Raw genomic sequence first — 19,599 nt, forward strand, 5'->3', positions numbered from 1 at the left:
TACCTCATAATGACAAAGTGAAAACAGAATTTTAGAAATGTCTGTAAATTTATTACAAAGAAAAAACTGAAATATCACATTTACATAAGTATTCTCAGTAGTTAATTAAAGCACCTCTGGCAGCAATTACAGCCTCGAGTCTTTCTGGGTATGATGCAACAAGCTTTGCACACCTGGATTGGGGGATTTTCTACCATTCTTCTTTGCAATTCCTCTCAAGTGCGGTTAGGTTGGATGGGGACCGTCAGTGGACAGCCATTTTCAGGTCTCTCCAGAGATGTTCAATAGGGTTCAAGTCAGGGCTCTGGCTGGGCCACTCTAGGACATTCACATAGTTGTCCATAAGCCACTCCTGTGTTGCCTTGGCTGTGTGCTTAGGGTCATTGTCATGTTGGAAGATGAACCTTTGGCCCAGTCTGAGGTCCTGAGCGCTGTGGAACAGGTTGTCATTGAGGATATCTCTGTACTTTGCTCCATTCAGCTTTCCCTCAACCCTGACCAGTCTCCCAGTCCCTGCCGCTGAAAAAAAATAAATAAAACAACCCCGGTCAAAAAAAAGTAGTCAACAATACGGTGGCATACCCCCGGATAGAACCTTGAGGTAACTGACACCCTACAGTAACAGTCTGAGAGCAAAACAATCAAGAAAATTTACCAGCAGGCTACAATGTAAACAATCCAAAAGGCGAATGATCGTTCCGTCACTTGGAAGCACACACACAGGTAGCTACCGAGCTTGTAATACAGCAGTCCTGCCGCAATGTGCCCAATAATAAATCCGAACTAGTCGGATAAATAAGAGAAGTTTTCAATCCAATGCAAAGTTATCATCACAGCTTGGGAGGATGAATAATCCGCTGCTCCTAGAAAGCTGTACTTGACGATGAGATCTAATAACACTATAACCTAATCCAAAGGCGAGAAAGCGAAAGAGGAGGGGCGCTGAGCTGCAGTGGCTTATATTCCTCAGCTCAGTTTACGTCACTACGTTGGTATTCTTCCTGGACCTATCCAGCTGGCGCTGCGATTATCCACTATCTGCGTGGTATGACTCGGCTCGGTACGGCTCAGTACGGCTCGGTTTGCGTTTCCACTGCAGTTTAGTATCGCTTTAGAATGGGCGGGATTATTCACATGTCGTTATAGTTGCACCGCCTCTACTGCCGCGACTCCTAAAAAAACTTTTTCATTCCGCGTTGCCCCATCAAGCTCTCGCTGGATCCGCTCCTCTGCTATCAACGAGAGGAACATCTGTACTTCCTCAACAGGTGGAACAGCCACTTTTTGGTTGTTAAAAAAGGTGCGCTCATTCAAAACAGTTGCGTTCAATCCTTCACTGGCTGTGCTGATTTAAATCTAGCGGTTCTTTTGTGTTTGTGTCGCATGTTCAGTGACGCAGGTAGTGACGATTCTCTCCGGCCAATCCGTGATCAGCAGAGTTTACACGTCACGTTTTGGTAATGGTACGGTACGCTTGGAACCCCAACCGAGGTGGTACTAAAAAAAGTACCAGGTACCAGGTACTGTACCCAGTGGAAAACCCCCCAAAAGTGAACCGTACCGAGTCGTACCATGCAGTGGAAAAGCGCCATATGTAACCCGGTCTCTGGCGGTCAGGAGGAATGAAACAGAACTCCTTTTGTGGATGTGTTCTTCACGCAACAACGTGCAAAAACACGGCAACTAAACTCTAAAAATTCACAGTATAAATAGTGTTCTCATTATAATATTATGTATGTGACAGTCCCAGTTATTAATATTCTGCATTGTTGTTTGTACTGCTCGCGCTGCGCGCTAAAGAGATAATCAACGTAGTACTGCAATGAAGCACTTTACTGCAGCGTAACTCAACCAAATCTTATACAAGGATAAATAATATATACACGATATATATAAACCGGCTGAAATGTTTTGAAATCACTTGCAGACACCCACGGTTAGCACCATTGGCAGATAACACAGGGCAAAAAATACAATGACAGCAAAAAATAAAAATAAATAAAACAACCCCGGTCAAAAAAAAGTAGTCAACAATACGGTGGCATACCCCCGGATAGAACCTTGAGGTAACTGACACCCTACAGTAACAGTCTGAGAGCAAAATAATCAAGAAAATTTACCAGCAGGCTACAATGTAAACAATCCAAAAGGCGAACGATCGTTCCGTCACTTGGAAGCACACACACAGGTAGCTACCGAGCTTGTAATACGGCAGTCCTGCCGCAATGTGCCCAATAATAAATCCGAACTAGTCAGATAAATAAGAGAAGTTTTCAATCCAATGCAAAGTTATCATCACAGCTTGGGAGGATGAATAATCCGCTGCTCCTAGAAAGCTGTACTTGACGATGAGATCTAATAACACTATAACCTAATCCAAAGGCGAGAAAGCGAAAGAGGAGGGGCGCTGAGCTGCAGTGGCTTATATTCCTCAGCTCAGTTTACGTCACTACGTTGGTATTCTTCCTGGACCTATCCAGCTGGCGCTGCGATTATCCACTATCTGCGTCAATAGCAAATACTTAAACTAATATCAAAACATACTTACAGTCGCTGATTCAGAAGCACAAGATTGTCATAGCAATGTCGGAATTTACCCTTTGTGCACAGCCAGCCTTGTACTCTTCTAGGTTCAAAAAACTGTTGTCCATAAAATGCGTTGCACAAATTCGAACATCTGGAAGGCCAAATAAAGGGCTTTTGCTTCCGGACTGATACACAGCGTCTCCCTGACATGGCTGCAGCAACACGACTGCTGTTCCTGAAACCACGCCTTCTTTCACGCAACAACGTGCAAAAACACGGCAACTAAACTCTAAAAATTCACAGTATAAATAGTGTTCTCATTATAATATTATGTATGTGACAGTCCCAGTTATTAATATTCTGCATTGTTGTTTGTACTGCTCGCGCTGCGCGCTAAAGAGATAATCAACGTAGTACTGCAATGAAGCACTTTACTGCAGCGTAACTCAACCAAATCTTATTTCCTCCTTTTGAATCATCGACTATTCACCCCTAATATATATACAGTATATATATATTACTATTATTATTTATTTATTTTTAACTGGGAAATACAGAAAACAATTAAAGATCCATTTCAGAGCACGATATTACTGGTTTACTGTAAGCCTTGATGAGAATAAGAGACTTTTCAAAAACATTAAAACAAATGATATATGCCACAAAAATGCCAGTTTAATGCACCACAATGTATCACACTCAAAACCTGATAACTGATTCCTGTGCACATTCAGAAAGAAGAAAAAAAAAAAAAGAAAAAAAAAAGAGGAACACCAACTGATAACAGGACAAAAGAGCTAAAGACTTTTCCTATGGGACATAAGATATGAACATTTTTACATTTTAAAAAATGATTTTAAGAATTTAATAATTTTCAAGGACTTCTACATACACCCTGAATGGACACAAAGATTAACTTGTATTAAACTGGGAACATTATTTTAACAAAGCGCCTGTGGAACATAATAGTTGCTTGAGAAATCTTACTAGTCTGATTCAGTAAGACCCAGTAAGCACAATGTCATCTTAGGGTGTTTGAGCAGCTCACCTGCTCTTTGACCTCTATGCTGTGTTCTCCCTCCAGGATAAGCGTGACCGCTTGCATTATCTGCTTCCCATGTGAGCTCATGATCTGGTCTATATGCTACCAAAGACAGGGAAAGACAATTAGTGTGTGCTAGACAGTTTTTTTTTGTTTTTTTTTTACATTTCAATAAGTGAAACTTTCATGTATTCTAGGTTTATTACATGTAAAGTAAAACATCTCAAAAGTTATTTTGTTTTAATTTTGATGATTAGAGCTTACAGTTCATGAAAGTCAAAAAAATCCAGTATCTCAAAATATTAGAATATTTCCTAAGATCAATAAAAAAAAAAAGGATCTGCAAAACAGAAAAGTTCAAGTTCTTTAAAGTATGTTCATTTATGCACTCAATACTTGGTCGGGGCTCCTTTAGCACAAATGACAGCAACAGTGAGGTGTGGCATTTAATATGCTTTGATACAGCACTCTGTGAACAGCCACCCCTTTCAGTAACGACCTTCTGTGACAGACATTTGAGCACCCCCATATAGCCAAAATGGCATGATCATAACACCTCTGTGAATATTCGACTGTGAGATTGGTGAATTTACCCTTTGTGCACAGCCAGCCTTGTACTCTTCTAGGTTCAAAAAACTGTTGTCCATAAAATGCGTTGCACAAATTCGAACATCTGGAAGGCCAAATAAAGTGCTTTTGCTTTCGGACTGAAACACAGCGTCTCCCTGACATGGCTGCAGCAACACGACTGCTGTTCCTGAAACCACGCCTTCTTTCTTTGCGTGCACATTTGAGCGGCATTACGCTAATATTTCCACATAGTGACGTAGATATGTGGGGGTGTGTTAGAACGAGTCGTTTTAGGTAGGCATGGCTGACTCTTAACTTTTATAAAGAATATCTCTTTGGATTTGAGACTTTAGTCTTTGCAACTCTACAAGCACTCTGTGAACAGCCACCCCTTTCAGTAATGACCTTCTGTGACTAACTCTCTTTGTGGAGAGGGTCAATGATTGTCTTCTGGATGATTGCCAAGGCAGCAGTCTTCCCCATTATTGTGGTTTCAATGAACAAGAGACACCCAGAATTTATACAGTAGGGAATGGTCATTTAATGAAACTCAAATGTAAATATTCTATTATTTTAAAATACTGGATTTTTGACTTTCATTAGCTGTAAGCTCTAATCATCAAAATTAAAACAAAAAAACTTGAAATGTTTTACTTTACATGTAATGAATCTAGAATATATGAAAGTTTCACTTTTTGAAATGTTACAAAAAAAAACTTTTTCACAATATTATAATTTTTTGAGATGCACCTGTATATACTTGCATATATAACTTACCGGCCGGGTGGAGAGCAGGTTTCGAAGCAGCCCCAGTGTTTTCATTAGCACATTGGTATCAGGATCAGACAGGAGTCTAAAGAGCTGTTCTGTGCCCAGAGCTCGAACTATCTCCACCTTCACCTTCTGATCTGCCTGGAAGGCCATGTTCTGCACAAAAACACATTATGGCTTCTGATGACATAGTGTGTTTTCATACCGAAGCTTTGGTGTGGACCGAAGTCAGTTGGTCTTACCATGAGAGCCCAGATGCCATTGACTCTTAGAGCTGGGCTGTCACTTTGTGTGAGGCTGCATAGTAACTCTATGACCCCAGAATCTAAGATAGGCTGTGAACAAACACATACACAATCACTTAAGACCAGCGACATTGAGAATAATCCACTCATCTTTGTTTAAAAGAAAAAATTAAAATTGTATTAACAACGTTATTCTTCTGTCTTTTTTAAATAATATTCCTTTATGCACAAAGAAAACATGAGTGGTCAGTGATTATTAAAATATTTAATTTAATAATAAAGTTTAAGACAAACTTTGATGTTGGCTTGAGAACACCTGACCAGAAAGTCTGAAGTAGTTTGAAGGTTTTCAGTTTGAAGTAGTTCAATAATTATATTACACTTACTGCAAGAAATTTTAAATTCTGGTTGTATAATACTAATAAACCAACAAAGTGTGTGTACTTTACCTCTTTGCTGGGTGAAAACTCCAGCAGTAGGTTGCATAGTGTTGAAGAGGCCATGACCAGGACCTCATCTGGTGCGTTCTGTAATAACTACCCACAAAAACAAATGTGCATTCAGTTATGAACAAACACATACACAATCACTTAAGACCAGCGACATTGAGAATAATCGTATTAACAATAATTGTATTAACAACGTTATTCTTCTGTCTTTTTAAAATAATATTCCTTTATGCACAAAGAAAACATGAGTGGTCAGTGATTATTAAAATATTTAATTTAATAATAAAGTTTAAGACAAACTTTGATGTTGGCTTGAGAACACCTGACCAGAAAGTCTGAAGTAGTTTGAAGGTTTTCAGTTTGAAGTAGTTCAATAATTATATTACACTTACTGCAAGAAATTTTAAATTCTGGTTGTATAATACTAATAAACCAACAAAGTGTGTGTACTTTACCTCTTTGCTGGGTGAAAACTCCAGCAGTAGGTTGCATAGTGTTGAAGAGGCCATGACCAGGACCTCATCTGGTGCGTTCTGTAATAACTACCCACAAAAACAAATGTGCATTCAGTTAGGGTTTGACTAGCCTCCAGGTTTCACTCAACATCATCCGGATATCATACCTTCATTAGTGGCTTCCATACTGCATGATCATGGAAACTTGTCCTTAACTGTTGTACAGACCGTGATAAACTGTGAAGACATCTAGAGAAAATTTTAAAGAAATAAATGGAAATAAAAGAGCAAACCAAAACCTCTTTACTTTGTTTTATTTTTGAATTCTTTCAATATCAAACTGTCGTACCTCTTCAACTAATACATTTAACATTTACACTACTATTCTAAAGTTTAGGGTTGGTAAGATTTTACTTTTTTTTTTTTTTGAAAGAAGTCTCATGCTCACCAAGGGTACATTTATTTAATCAAAAGTACAGTAAAAACAGTAATATTGTGTATTATTATTACAATTTGAAAATGTCTTATTATTCTCAGATATTTCTCAGATGTTTCTTATTATTATCAGATATTGAAAACAATTGTACTGCTTAATATTTTTGTGGAATCCATGACACTTTTTTTCAGGATTCTTTGATGAACAGAAAGTTCAAAAGAACAAAATTTGTTTGAAACCAAAATCTTTTTTATTGTCACTTTTGATCAACTGAAAGCGTCGCTGCAGAATAAAAATATTGATAAAAAAAAATAAAAAAATTCTTACAGACCCCAAATTTTTTAATGGTAGTGTACAATGGCAGTTTTCATTCTCCAAATTTTTTTGACAGACGATTAAAAGAATATGTGTGTCATACCTGACTGCTGCTAACCGTACTTTGATACTAGATTCTGATAGGCCACTAACAATCCTGTCCATCATATTTTCCGTCTCTGTAATCTGTAGTAGGGAAATTAATGTTAACATCCTTAGCACAATCACCACATCTACCTAATAACCTGTTTTAATTGTCAGGGTATCAAAGTAGTCAAGTCACACTGTTGATTTTTTGAAAAACAGAGCACTAACATGACATGACATGACATAATACCTTTTTCCTGATATCCTCGTCATTGGAGCCCAGTGAGGCATAGAGTTTAAAGGCCGCCTGTCGCAGCTCATGTGCATGTTTCAAGTCATGATCCAACTATAGGAAGACAAACGATCACTTAAAATGATTTCATTTCATTGGAAAAGAAAAAGTTACCTGGTTACACCCACTCTTGAAATCTACATACTAGGCTTTATACAAAAACAACAGAAGTCTCTGGTATGTCTTAATTCAGAAAGCTAATGAAATGTGTGTTTGTGACGTTACCCTCTTAATATCAGTGATGGCGCTGACGGAGCTTGGGTATTTAAAGTAGTCAGCCAACATGGACACGAGGTGGTCAGTGACGCTTGCAATCCGCTGCAGTTCTACGTCTGGCTCCATCAGGTAGGCTAGTGTCTCAGCCCCCTCCACCCTCTCCTCCAGTAACCGCTCTTTACTGCACATCCGCACCAGGCACGGCAAAGTCTGTCCACACACACACACACACACACACACACACACACACACACACACACACACACACACACACACACACACACACACACACACAACTAGTTCATATGCACTTTAAATGACACTTTTGCATTCATCACATTCATTCATTACACAAATGTGAATTTTTTTGGAGGTACCTTTAGTACAATACAGTTGTCGTCTGTCCTGATGGCTCCTGCTCGACACATGTATGTTAAGCTGAGAGAAAAAAGTGTGCAAGTTTGTAAAAGCTGAAGGGATTGCACATGAATTTTTATAAATAACCTGCAGGATTAGATTTACTCACCATTTGGCGGCTGTAAGCTGCATTTCAATGGGTTTGTCCCTTTGCATCATTCTAACAAAAACCTGAGAGAGCTGCTCACCATCTACAAGCACTGAAAAACATACACATATACACAAAATATGATTTTCAGCAGGCTGAAGTATTATTTTATTAACATACAGAAAACCCAAATAAAGGTTTTAAGCTTTGAACCAAACCAAACATCTCTTACATAACCACATCTGATTCAAATAATAAAATGAGCATTTTAATAAGCAATGAGCAAAATAATTTTGAATCGGTCTTTTTGATGTAATTTGATAGGAGAAAACACTGCTGATGATTTTTAGGCTCTAACACTACACCATAAACTAGGTATTATACACTACTGCTCAAATGTTTGGGGTCGGTAACATTATTTAAATGGTTTTTTCAAGTCTCTTATGTTCACAGGCTGCATTTATTTGATCAAAAATACAGTGATATAGTGAAATATGGTTACAATTTAAAACGGTTTTCTATTTTAATACATTTGTAATACAAAATGTAATTTATTCCTGTGATGGCAAAACTGAATTTTCAACAGCCATTTCTGAAGTCTTCAGGGTCACATGATCCTTCAGAAATCATTCTAATATGCTGATTTGATACATTTATTTAAAACATTGAAACATTTATTTATTATTTTTATTATACATTATTTATTATAAATATTATAAATATTAAACCATTGTGCTGCTTAATATTTTTGTGGAAATTCTAATAATTGTTTTTTAAGATTCTTTGATAAAGTTCAAAACAACAGAATTTATTTGAAACTGAAATCTTTTGTAAGAATGTAAATGTCTTTACGGCCACTTTGATCAATTTAATGTATATGTGTTGAATTAAAAAAAAATCTTACTGACCCCAAACTTTTTAACACTAGTGTATATAGCTACAGTACCATGGTGGCTTTCCAATAGATAACGTAAACCAGTTAGACTAGCAAAAGCTTACCGCAACTTCTCCATGGTAACAGTGATGTAGTTCTTCACCAAAATCAGAAATTACATTTCTAACACACTGCATTGTGGCTTCTACGGAAGCATTTATCTTCACTTAACAACCTCAAACTGTCTCTATGGAGCTTCTGAATGGTATTTTTTACTTCCAAAAACCTACTGTTCTGCACTATTATTTTATTTCACTGAACAGTGATTCAGATATTACCAACGAAAATGAAAAACTGCAACACAAAAGAGAAGTCACAGAGATTCTCTGATGAACGTAAGCCAGGAGGACAAAATTAGTGGTGATCAAAAGATGGTAGATAGAGGTCGTACTCACCATTCACCAGTGTCATGGAAACCTGAGCGTTCTCATAGGCCAAAACTGAGAAACACTTTAACGCCTGCATCCGTACCTACAGAGAGGATTCACAAAACATTATTACTCCGAACACACGACATGCATTAAAAATATAATTACAAAAGCAAAATCAATTAACTTCCTTTTTGTACCTTATCGGAGGGAGAGATGAGCAGAGGAGCGATGTTCTGGATGGCACCGTGGTTGAACAACACCGTCTGATGTTCTGGAGTCTGGACACAAATTAAAATTATTCAATGCATTTTTCAATAGAGCCAATTATTTCGATAGAAAAGAAAAGATTACTTTGCCAAGAAGCCTAAACTGTAATACTGCAACCATTTTATGGTTTGGCGCGTGGCCACAGGTGCATGTTGGCTAATCCTTAATAAGGCTTGAAATAAAGCTTGTATGTGGCTAATCTAATCAGAATTTAGAGCTGGAACCATTCCCTTTATATTTCTGAATAAATGCATATGTGATGTGTAATGCACACAGAGTTGTGTGTGCTACCTTGCAGCAGTGGGCGAAGATTTGCGTGATGTATTCCTGTGTGTGCTGTGACCGACTCAGCAGGGACATGAGATGGGGGATCACGGTGGGGTCCTGATGCAAATTAAAACATGCTGATCACACTTCCGTTTATGCATGTACATATGTAATTTCAGAATGTGCATGTTGTCTCACTGTGTAGAGCAGCTGCACTGGTGTGACTGGACTGATGAAGACGGTTCTTAAACAGCGCAGACATGCCTCAATGAAGATCAGATCAGAACACAAGAGACCTGCAAAAATGCAAAACACTGCTCAAAAGTTTCGTATCATGAAGATTTTTTTTTTTTTTAGAAATAAGTCTCTTATGCTCATCAAGGCGGCATTTGATTATTTTATTTGATCAAAAATACAGTTAAAACAGTAATATGAAAGATAGACTGAATAGTCAGAGCAAGAACCTTGAAGTAGGGCTGGGATGATGTGACAGTCCACCAGGGACTTGATGTTGTTCTCTGTGCCCATTGCCAGACTGCCCAACACGACCGCACATTCAGTCCTCAGCTCCAGACTCGAGGAGCTCTGCTGGAGAAGATACAGGAGTCTACACACACAAACACACACACACACACGTATATCCTCATCAGCAGTGAATAGCATGTAAAACAGAGAACAGAGAAAACTGTTTTTGCCGTCACTAAGGTAAGAGAGTGTCTTAACTAAATAAACCTTGTTTATTTACAGGTTTAAATATGATTTTGAATCCCAGATTTTGAATATAATCTCAGACTTTTGGACTTCACTGTAATTTTGCTGCTATATTCTAGCCCAGCCCAGACAACTGGATACATTAGCTGATTTTCAACCTTACTGGCTGTGTCAAAACTCATTGCAGTACTATTGGTGAAAGAAGGGTAAAGTGGGTGGACATACCTTGGCACGGCTCCCAGCACAATCAGGTTGGCCTTTTGTTTGTTGTTTCCGATGACAGCATTCTTCATGTCACTGTCAATAAAGGTGCAATCACTTATAACTCATGGTGCAAAACATACCTTTTCTATGGCATAGAAACTGATCAACAGAAGAACAGAATAAATAATTTTGAGGGTGCTATTGGTCAGATAAACAACAAGCTGGGTTAAAAAAGCTGTACTGTGGTTGCTGACTTCAAAATTTGAGTTTAAGTTTAGGGATGTAACAATTCACTCAACTCACGATACGATACGATACAATTTTCTCACAATTTTGTTTTGACCAAATGAGATTTAAGACATGAAATGGTGGACTTTTATTATTGATTGGACAAAATGCTGCACATTTCTTTGTGAACAAAACAAATTCAAATAACACATTTTAAAACAAATAACACAAACAAAAGAAATCAGAGATTAGAGGCAACTACTGCATTTTAATCACAAAGATTCTGCATACATACATGCAGCATGATCCGTTTTTAAACTAAATTGGACTGCATAATTTGAAATTTGTAGCAAAAACAGGATGGTCTGACTTTAGTTTTGTAAAACTATACTATAAAATATATCTGCATGAAACAAAAACAGCAGACAGGCTGAATTAGATGCAAATTCACTCTCTGAAAGCAGGTGGCACTTATGGAACAGCAGCGGTACAGCATTTCCATGGTTGCCGCTGTAAATAAAGCAGAGCTGTTCAAAAGTTTGGGGTATTTTTTATTTTTATTTTTTAAGAAGTTAATACTTGTATTATGCAGGGACACATTAAACTAATCAACGTGACAGTAAAGACTTTTACCTAATTACAAAAGACTGAAAATCCAGCTTTACCATTACAGGAATAAATAAATAGAGTTATTTTAAATTGTAATAATACTTAACAGTATTTCTGTTTTTACTGTATTTTTATCAAATAAATGCAGCCATGGTGAGCATTAGAAATTTCTTTCAAAAACATTTAACATGTTAAAAACATAAAAAAAAAAATTCAAAATCATATTATTTTTCATATGCCAATTATTTTTCACAAGGTTTAAAGAGTCCTTCGGTATGAGACAAACATTTTAGAATAAAAATGTTACATTTAGTATTTCAATTAATATGGAAACTGCATGTACAATAATTAAACCAAAATTAATTACATTGTTTAAAGGGTTAGTTCACCCAAAAATTAAAATTAGCTTGTGTTTTACTTACCCTCAAAGCATCCTAGGTGTATGTGACTTTCTTCTTTCAGACGAAACCAATCAGAGTTATATTAAAAATGGTCCTGGTCCCTCCAAGCCTTACAATGAGGGTAAGCGGGTGTTGGTTGTCAACAGTTCAGAAGACGTGACATAAAGTGCGCGCATCCGTAATAAAACGTGCCTCACACGGCTCCAGGGGGTGAATAAAGGCCTCCTGTAGCGAATCCATGCATTTTGTAAGATAAATATCCATATTTCAAACGTAATAAACACTTTTCTCTCACACCTGCTTACTCCCATTGAAAGGCTTGGAATAGCCAGGACAGTTTTTAATATAACTCCGATTGGTTTCATCTGAAAGAAGAAAGTCACATACACCTAGGATGCTTTGAGGGGGTGTAAAACACAGACTGATTTTCATTTTTGGGTGAACTAAGCCTTTAAAACAGCTTAGCAGAGAACATTGCTGTCTTTGTTGAACATGTCAAACGTAACTGGTTAGCAGAGTGGCTGATAATGAGAGCAAACAGTAACACCCTCCTAGCAGACTCTCATCTCATGACTCATTACCTGAATGCACATATAGCACACAGAGGTAATGTAACTATACTCTCCTCTGAACAAAATGGACAAGCCATTGAATATTATATTTCTTTTTCTCTTCCAGAAGGCTTTTTTGCACTAAAAGGACAGAGGCATGTGCAATCATAATTGATGCTTTATTGATGCTATTCTTCATCAACAGTACCCAAAATATTTACAAATGTTCCATAATCACAATGAACTCATGCAACATTCAAGTCAAAAATGGATGGCAGAACAAAGTCATAATAGATACACAGAGCATTAATTACAAACTTAATGTGCACCATTTGCTCTTTTATTTTGTTCCATTTTCACTAAAGTGCTTTCTGCCTTTGTCAGGAAATGAAAAAAGGAGAAAGAAATATGAAATTGCCCAGTGTTGCTATTGTTAATAGAAAAGGAAACTAAGGCCCAATCCCAATTCTACCCCTTAGCCCTTGCCCTTTCCCCTACCCCTCCTTTCGCGCGTTCACGTGAAGGGGTAGGGGTGTCTCGATTCTCTTTTGGTTGGAGGGGTAGGGGTAAGGGGAAGGGCCAGATAGCCCTTCAAACGAAGATTTTTCAGGACCACACTTCAAATGAAGGGATATGAATTATCTCAGCGTAAACCGGCTTCAGCGGCAACATGGCTGCCCGAGCGAACAAAAAGACACATAAATGTAAGCATTTTTGGGCATTAATAACGATTTTAACGAAAAAGTAATCATTTGTTTTATGTTACTTTCAATCGTGAGTTCGTATTTACGGTCATGTTACTCAAAGAAATGTTTGCAAAAAAAAAATCGCTAAAGTTTGCTAACGTCATATCATTACAGACTGCACGATAGTGACACAACATATTTTCATGTCTGATCAGGGCGATGACCACGGTAGACATTGAGGAGGGCTAGTACCCCCAATAATTATAAATCGCTAAACCCTTTTCTCAAATATTGCGAGAGAGAGACAGCGAGAGAGAGAGATGTTTCTCTTTTTAGAGTGAGTTTACTTCAAAAACAGCAATTTTATCCTCTTGTTGCTGAAAAATATAATGTAGCGATTCAGTATTTAAACTGTTATTAATAAAAGTCGTGGGGCAGAGTTGACAAGTATCTTTGCTCCTGGATGTGTGAGCTGCGCGATCTCTGATGTGTGTGTGAGTGTGTGTGTGTGTGTGTGTCAGTAAGCAGCGCATTAATATAGAACGATAATTAAAGGCTCTAATTCACACCAGCAGAGGTGTGTGTATTGACGTATGATGACGTGTGACGGCATAGTAGTGGTGTCCCAATTCTTAGGGGAATATTTTCACCCCTACCCATTGACACTCGGTTTCAAGGGACAAGGGGAAGGGGTAGGCGGAAGGGTTTAAAATAGAAGGGCAAGGGGTATAAAACAGAATTGGGATTGGGCCTAAAACTACTAAAACAAATTGAAATAAATAACTGAAATAAAATATAAATATCAGATTAGAATCTTTTTTTTAAATCTCAGAAAAAAATTATAAATTCTTTTAACTAATTGGAACAAGCTAAAATACTAAGTTTACTAAAACTGAAATAAAATTAATATATATTATTTACTTTTATTAATAAAAAAATTTAAATAAAAGCTAATTCGAAATTTCTATTTTAAGAAATTTCCAGAAGGATTTGGACACAGCATTCATTTTTATTTATTTATTTTTTTAAAGATTTATTTTTGGCATATTATGCCTTTTATTTAGATAGAACAGCAGGTCGACAGGAAGTGAAGTGGGTGAGAGAGAGGGGGGTGGGATCGGGAAAGGTCCGCAAGCCGGGACTTGAACTCGAGACACCCAAAGTGCAATGGCGCTACAAGTAGGCGCACTGCCCACAAGGCCATGTACACTGACTGGACAACATCAATTATAGCGGAAGCAAATTGGTATTCATCATAATTATTTTAGCACACCCCCAACTCTGAAAGAAACCAGCATTTCGTAGTGATTATAACAACACTATCAGTGGTGCAACGCAAGATCACATTCATCCCGCTGAAATGATCATTTCTTGACATGACTATAAATCAGCATAAATGCAAAAAACTTAATGTGTTAGTTGATGGCAGATACACCTCACATAAACACACAAGTACAGCACCTCAGAGCATCTTACATTAAACAAAAAAAGAACTAACATGTACTTGCTCTCTAAGGACTAAAAACAACCTCCTATGGTGACAGCCTCATCTTTAGCACTCAGAAAGTGAGCATGGTGAACTACAACAGAGCAGAGCGCTACACACAAGGAGGGACACATGGTTGTTTACTCACATGACTCCCTGCAGCACGTTCTGTGGGTCGGGGTCAAAAAGCCGGTCAACATAGTGGCGACTCGTGGCTGTGACTTCCTGCATTGTGACAAAGACAGCACAAAGATGATTCAGCAAAGTCATCCCATCTGAGGAATCAAAACACCTTCAGTCTCGCCCCATAGCCTCCTCCCTGGCTCACAATACTTTGGTCTGTTTACACTTACAGTTGCTCTAGAAGGAGAGCAGAGACCTGTTTCCCATCTCCTCAAACACTGCAACTCACTTGTACAGGCAGAGATGGCAATTTCAGGCCAGGGAAAAGTGTGAATGACATCCACCCCAAACATACCAAAGCATCTATGCAATCATTTGGCACTGCTATAAATGTCACTTCATGCTTCAAAACATTGCATCCACACATGAACTCTATCTACAATTTAGAACATAATGTAACATAATGGTGTTTCGCTGTACCAACCTAACCTGTTCTGGCACAAATGAGTTTCCAACAGACTTCAACAATGAATCTGAATGATTTGGGATAATTAATAAATTACAGTTTTACATCTCTCTATGATTACCCAGCCCTAAAGAAATATTCAGCTGTCAGTTTAGACAATTACTTGTAGGGCTGAAAAACGATTAATTGTGATTAATGGAATTCAAAATAAAAGTTTATGTTTATGTTATGAGTGTGTACTGTGTATATTATATATATATATATATATATATACACATACACTTGTATTATAATGATAATAATAATAATAAGTTTTATATAGCACCTTTCCAGAGCTCAAGGACATTTTATAATAAACATCAAATATGTGAAGATATCATCAAACAATAACACAGAGGATAACGTCAGACAATAATACAGGAAATGAAGAGAACACCAGACATCGGAGGATATAATATAATTTATATTATATAAAAATATAATATGTTATATATAGGGCTGGACGATATGGCCAAAATTTATATCACAATATATTTCTTAATTTCGGTCGATACGATATAATTCCGATATCGATATGAACACTATTCAAAAAGCCTCATAAAAACGGCCAAGAACGGCCACAACAGATCTCTGTACCTACAAACTCATGAAAAATTAATTTGCCAACTCTATGAAACCTACTCCTATAAAACTATATAATATTTTAGGGAAAAAATGGCGCAAATAAATAAATGTTCACCTTTTATTGGTATTTAGCCTTCATACAAACAAGAAATGTGAAATCACTGTCAAATAAATCTCAGACTCTCCTTATTAATATTAATATTTTTTACTTCAAACTATAGGCTAACATACCAGTCAAAAGTTGTTGAACAGTAAGATTTTTAATGTTTCTTAAAGAATTCTCTTCTGCTCACCAAGCCTGCATTTATTTGATCCAAAATACATATATTTTGAAATATTTTTACTATTTAAAATTGCTTTCTATTTGAATAGATTTTAAAATGTAATTTATTCCTGTGATCAGAGATACATTCATATAAAACACCCGCGATGCGTTTTGATTTTGAAACGTGCAGTGCTCATGTTTATTCAACGAAGTCAAACGCCACAAATAAATCAATGTATGGGGAACACTGGTAATGTATATCGGAAATGTGTTTAAAAATCATATCACCGTTATTGAAAAAATTATATCGCGATACATATTGATATTGAATTATTGTCCAGCCCTAGTTATATATATATATGATGATATATATATATAAATCTAAAATGTTTTCTTAATATAAACATGTATGTGTGTATTTATATATACATAATAAATATACACAGTACACACACATACAGTGTGTAAACACTTTTATTTTGAACAAACTTTTATTTTGAATGCCATAATCATGATTAATCATTTTGCAGCCCTAATTACTTGGATAAAGAATTGAAATGAATCAAGTTGAAATTCTTGCAACACGACTAATTAACATTTATTTGACATCTGAAATAAGATCTCTATGCAAACCAGTGCTAAACTAGTCTTGTTTCATTGGATATTCTTACTATGAAGTAGTTAATATACTAACAGATACAAGTTGAGAGACAAGCACAGCTATATGTAGTGTGTGTGTGTGTGTGTGTATATATTAGGGATGCACGATATATCGGCCACCATATCGGTATCGGCCCATATCGGCTCATTTTTTCTGTTATCGGTATCGGCCTGATAAGAAAATTTGACCGATATCTTAAAGCCGATAAATAATGCATTATTTCCTTCAGAGACACTTCAGATGCGCGCTGTTCGTTTGCAGCCTTTTGTGCAATTGTACGTTGTAATATTGTGTTTATTTGATGTATATCTGATTTATCTCATATAGAATGCGTTTGGTTAAGTTAAAAGAGCGCTTCAGTTTACCGGTGATAAACTCAAACAGCAGTGCACAACATTAATAACTATGATTGGGAATGTCGTGTATATAACATTCTAATGAGAACATTATTATAATAAAACGTTGTGAATTCTTTGGGTTTAGTTGCCGTGTTTCAGCGCGTTGTTATGGGAAGAGCGCATCCACAACAGGATCACACATTCTGACTATAGCATGCAATAACTGCGTCATTTTGTACATATATAAGTTGTAATATTATGTTTATGTTGTATTAATATTAATCTCAGGATGCATTTCCTTGAGTTAAATAAGCTGCCAGCAAAACGCTTCAGTTTACCGTGTTCATTCAGCTCTTCAGCTTCAGCTTGAGCTGCAGCTCAATGGCTGCTATTTAAAACAGTGGTATTAATTTGTTACTTTTTCAAAATCATTGATATATTATTAATAACAACAACCACTTGTATTTTTCTCTTATTATTTTCATCAACAATATGGTTTAGTAATTAAAATCATTTAATTATTGTCCGTGCAGAGGCTATTCCGTTTTATTGATCTGTGGCGCATTCATTTTGATTCTTTACATGTGTAATGATGTCCAGTGACTTGTTTGCATTATTTATGCATAATTTTATTTATTTGTAAGGCTTTTTTATGACTAAATTTGGTAATGGGAGAGTAAAAATATTTTTTAAACGTACACCGTTCAAACTAGGCTGCTTATGTTGAAGTGTTTGGGATGTGGCTTTTAATGATGAGACCTTTTTTGTAATCAGGCTCTCAAAAAGTATATAACAATTTGGATATAGATTTATCGGCCAACATATCGGTTATCGGCTTTCAAAAATAAAGAATAATCGGTTATCGGTATCGGCCAAAATTTTCATATCGGTGCATCCCTAGTATATATATCTATATACACACACCAAGTCACAACATCCTTACATCTTAGTCATCATGTTGTTTTTGGGATCTAAAAGACTTTCAAGATTGTTTTACACTTCAAAATATTTAATTTTTACAAATAAAGATAATGAACACAATTTCATACTGATTAAAAATGATTTGTTTGGAGTCTCAGAAACCACAGGTATAAAATACTTGTGATGATCAAACTGACTTTATACAGAAACAGCGTTAATATATGGGATAACAATTTACTTTTCTGAAAAGAGCATATCACACAACAAAGGGTTAAAGTTTTAACAATATCACACTGCAGGGTTGATTAGATCAGAGGAGCACATTCAATGTATGGCAAGGGAAGATAATAAACCGAACATGAAGGCTAAAGTTTGAATGATGTCCCCTACAAAAAAATCATCATGTTTATGTTTTTTTTTTTCTAGACTAGAATTGTAAGTATCGGCACGTGATGAGATGGCTAATCATCCAGTAACACAAGTATACAACAACATCTGACAGCATCACTGCACCTGGGCTCCACCACAGTGAGGGCAGATCAACATGTGTCAAAACATACAGGACAGAACTACAGGGCTGTCAAAAGGGGGGCGTTACCACCACATTAGCCCATCAGATCATCATTTAACAGCTTCATCAGAGAATATCAAGCAGGTTTGATTTTGTTTTTGGAGCCCCAGCTCTAAATATAGACTGAAAACTAAATATAACTTTGATTTGTACAGGTCTGAGCACATCCAGATCTAATGTTGACCACATAAACACACAGCCAGCCATCAAAAACCACATTGTTTAATTTAAGATCAATCGCTAAAGTCTATCTAACGTGTCTAGTGTATATCTAAGTGATCCTCAAGTGAAAAGGTAAGGTTTTAATGGGTATAATCAAAGAGACTCACAGATAACACGCTGATGCGTAAAGGGGCCTCCAGCAGGCACGCCATCATTCACTCAGCGGAGCATTCACAGCGGCACTTTCCACATAAACACAGCTCAATCAGCGGAGTATTTACAGCAGCACTTTCTTCACATGCTTGATAAAGCAGAACACGCAGAGCAGCACTTTCCACACCTTATTAGCTTATACTTGTTTTTTTAATAAACTATTTAAAATAATGTAAAATAGAAGCAATGCATAATTTAAACAATAACAACTATTTCTCATTACTCATCTATTAATTAAATTAAATAATTGAGAAAAAAAGAGATGTATCCTCCTTTGAGCCATATTCAAATCTTTCTTACAGTGGACATTTGTGCACCAAAAAACTCATATTTTTTCCCATTAATTAATTTCAAATATGGGTACTTGAAATAGAAATGAAATAAAAAAAATCCCTCGATGCAGCGGTCTCTTTTAACTGATTGAAGAACTCGTTTGTTTATTAATCACAAGTGATTCGATTGGTCCTCCCCGAATATCGCTGAGAAAAGTAACATGCGCCACGTGACAACGCGTATCGCAACTGGCCGCACTTTCTTTGCCTCGTCTTCATTATTTGCAAAATCCATTACAACAACAGCAAAAAAAAGTACTGGTATGAATATGAATAACAATACAAAGAAAAGAACAAGT

At 36.6% G+C, this 19,599-nt stretch overlaps 1 protein-coding gene across 1 annotated transcript in view; it reads right to left on the reverse strand.

The window, feature by feature from the left end:
- Positions 1-19,005, reverse strand: part of LOC107551954 (armadillo repeat-containing protein 8-like) — a 24,232-nt gene extending 5,227 nt beyond the window's left edge. Inside the window, exons 1-18 of the mRNA XM_016233761.1 lie at positions 18,923-19,005; positions 14,773-14,849; positions 10,685-10,756; positions 10,213-10,355; positions 9,947-10,044; positions 9,773-9,865; positions 9,412-9,492; positions 9,239-9,314; positions 7,931-8,021; positions 7,782-7,842; positions 7,414-7,614; positions 7,147-7,242; positions 6,913-6,995; positions 6,226-6,307; positions 6,059-6,145; positions 5,152-5,244; positions 4,916-5,065; positions 3,575-3,670 (exon numbers count right to left, since the gene is read on the reverse strand). Coding sequence (XP_016089247.1) covers positions 3,575-3,670; positions 4,916-5,065; positions 5,152-5,244; positions 6,059-6,145; positions 6,226-6,307; positions 6,913-6,995; positions 7,147-7,242; positions 7,414-7,614; positions 7,782-7,842; positions 7,931-8,021; positions 9,239-9,314; positions 9,412-9,492; positions 9,773-9,865; positions 9,947-10,044; positions 10,213-10,355; positions 10,685-10,756; positions 14,773-14,849; positions 18,923-18,970 — 1,728 coding nt within the window. The 5' untranslated portion in view covers positions 18,971-19,005. The remainder of the gene's footprint in view (positions 1-3,574; positions 3,671-4,915; positions 5,066-5,151; positions 5,245-6,058; positions 6,146-6,225; positions 6,308-6,912; positions 6,996-7,146; positions 7,243-7,413; positions 7,615-7,781; positions 7,843-7,930; positions 8,022-9,238; positions 9,315-9,411; positions 9,493-9,772; positions 9,866-9,946; positions 10,045-10,212; positions 10,356-10,684; positions 10,757-14,772; positions 14,850-18,922) is intronic.
- Between the last annotated feature and the right edge of the window lie 594 nt (positions 19,006-19,599).

Source organism: Sinocyclocheilus grahami, unplaced genomic scaffold, assembly GCF_001515645.1.
Source record: "Sinocyclocheilus grahami isolate Dianchi unplaced genomic scaffold, SAMN03320097.WGS_v1.1 scaffold438.1, whole genome shotgun sequence".
In the NCBI taxonomy this organism is placed as follows: domain Eukaryota; kingdom Metazoa; phylum Chordata; class Actinopteri; order Cypriniformes; family Cyprinidae; genus Sinocyclocheilus; species Sinocyclocheilus grahami.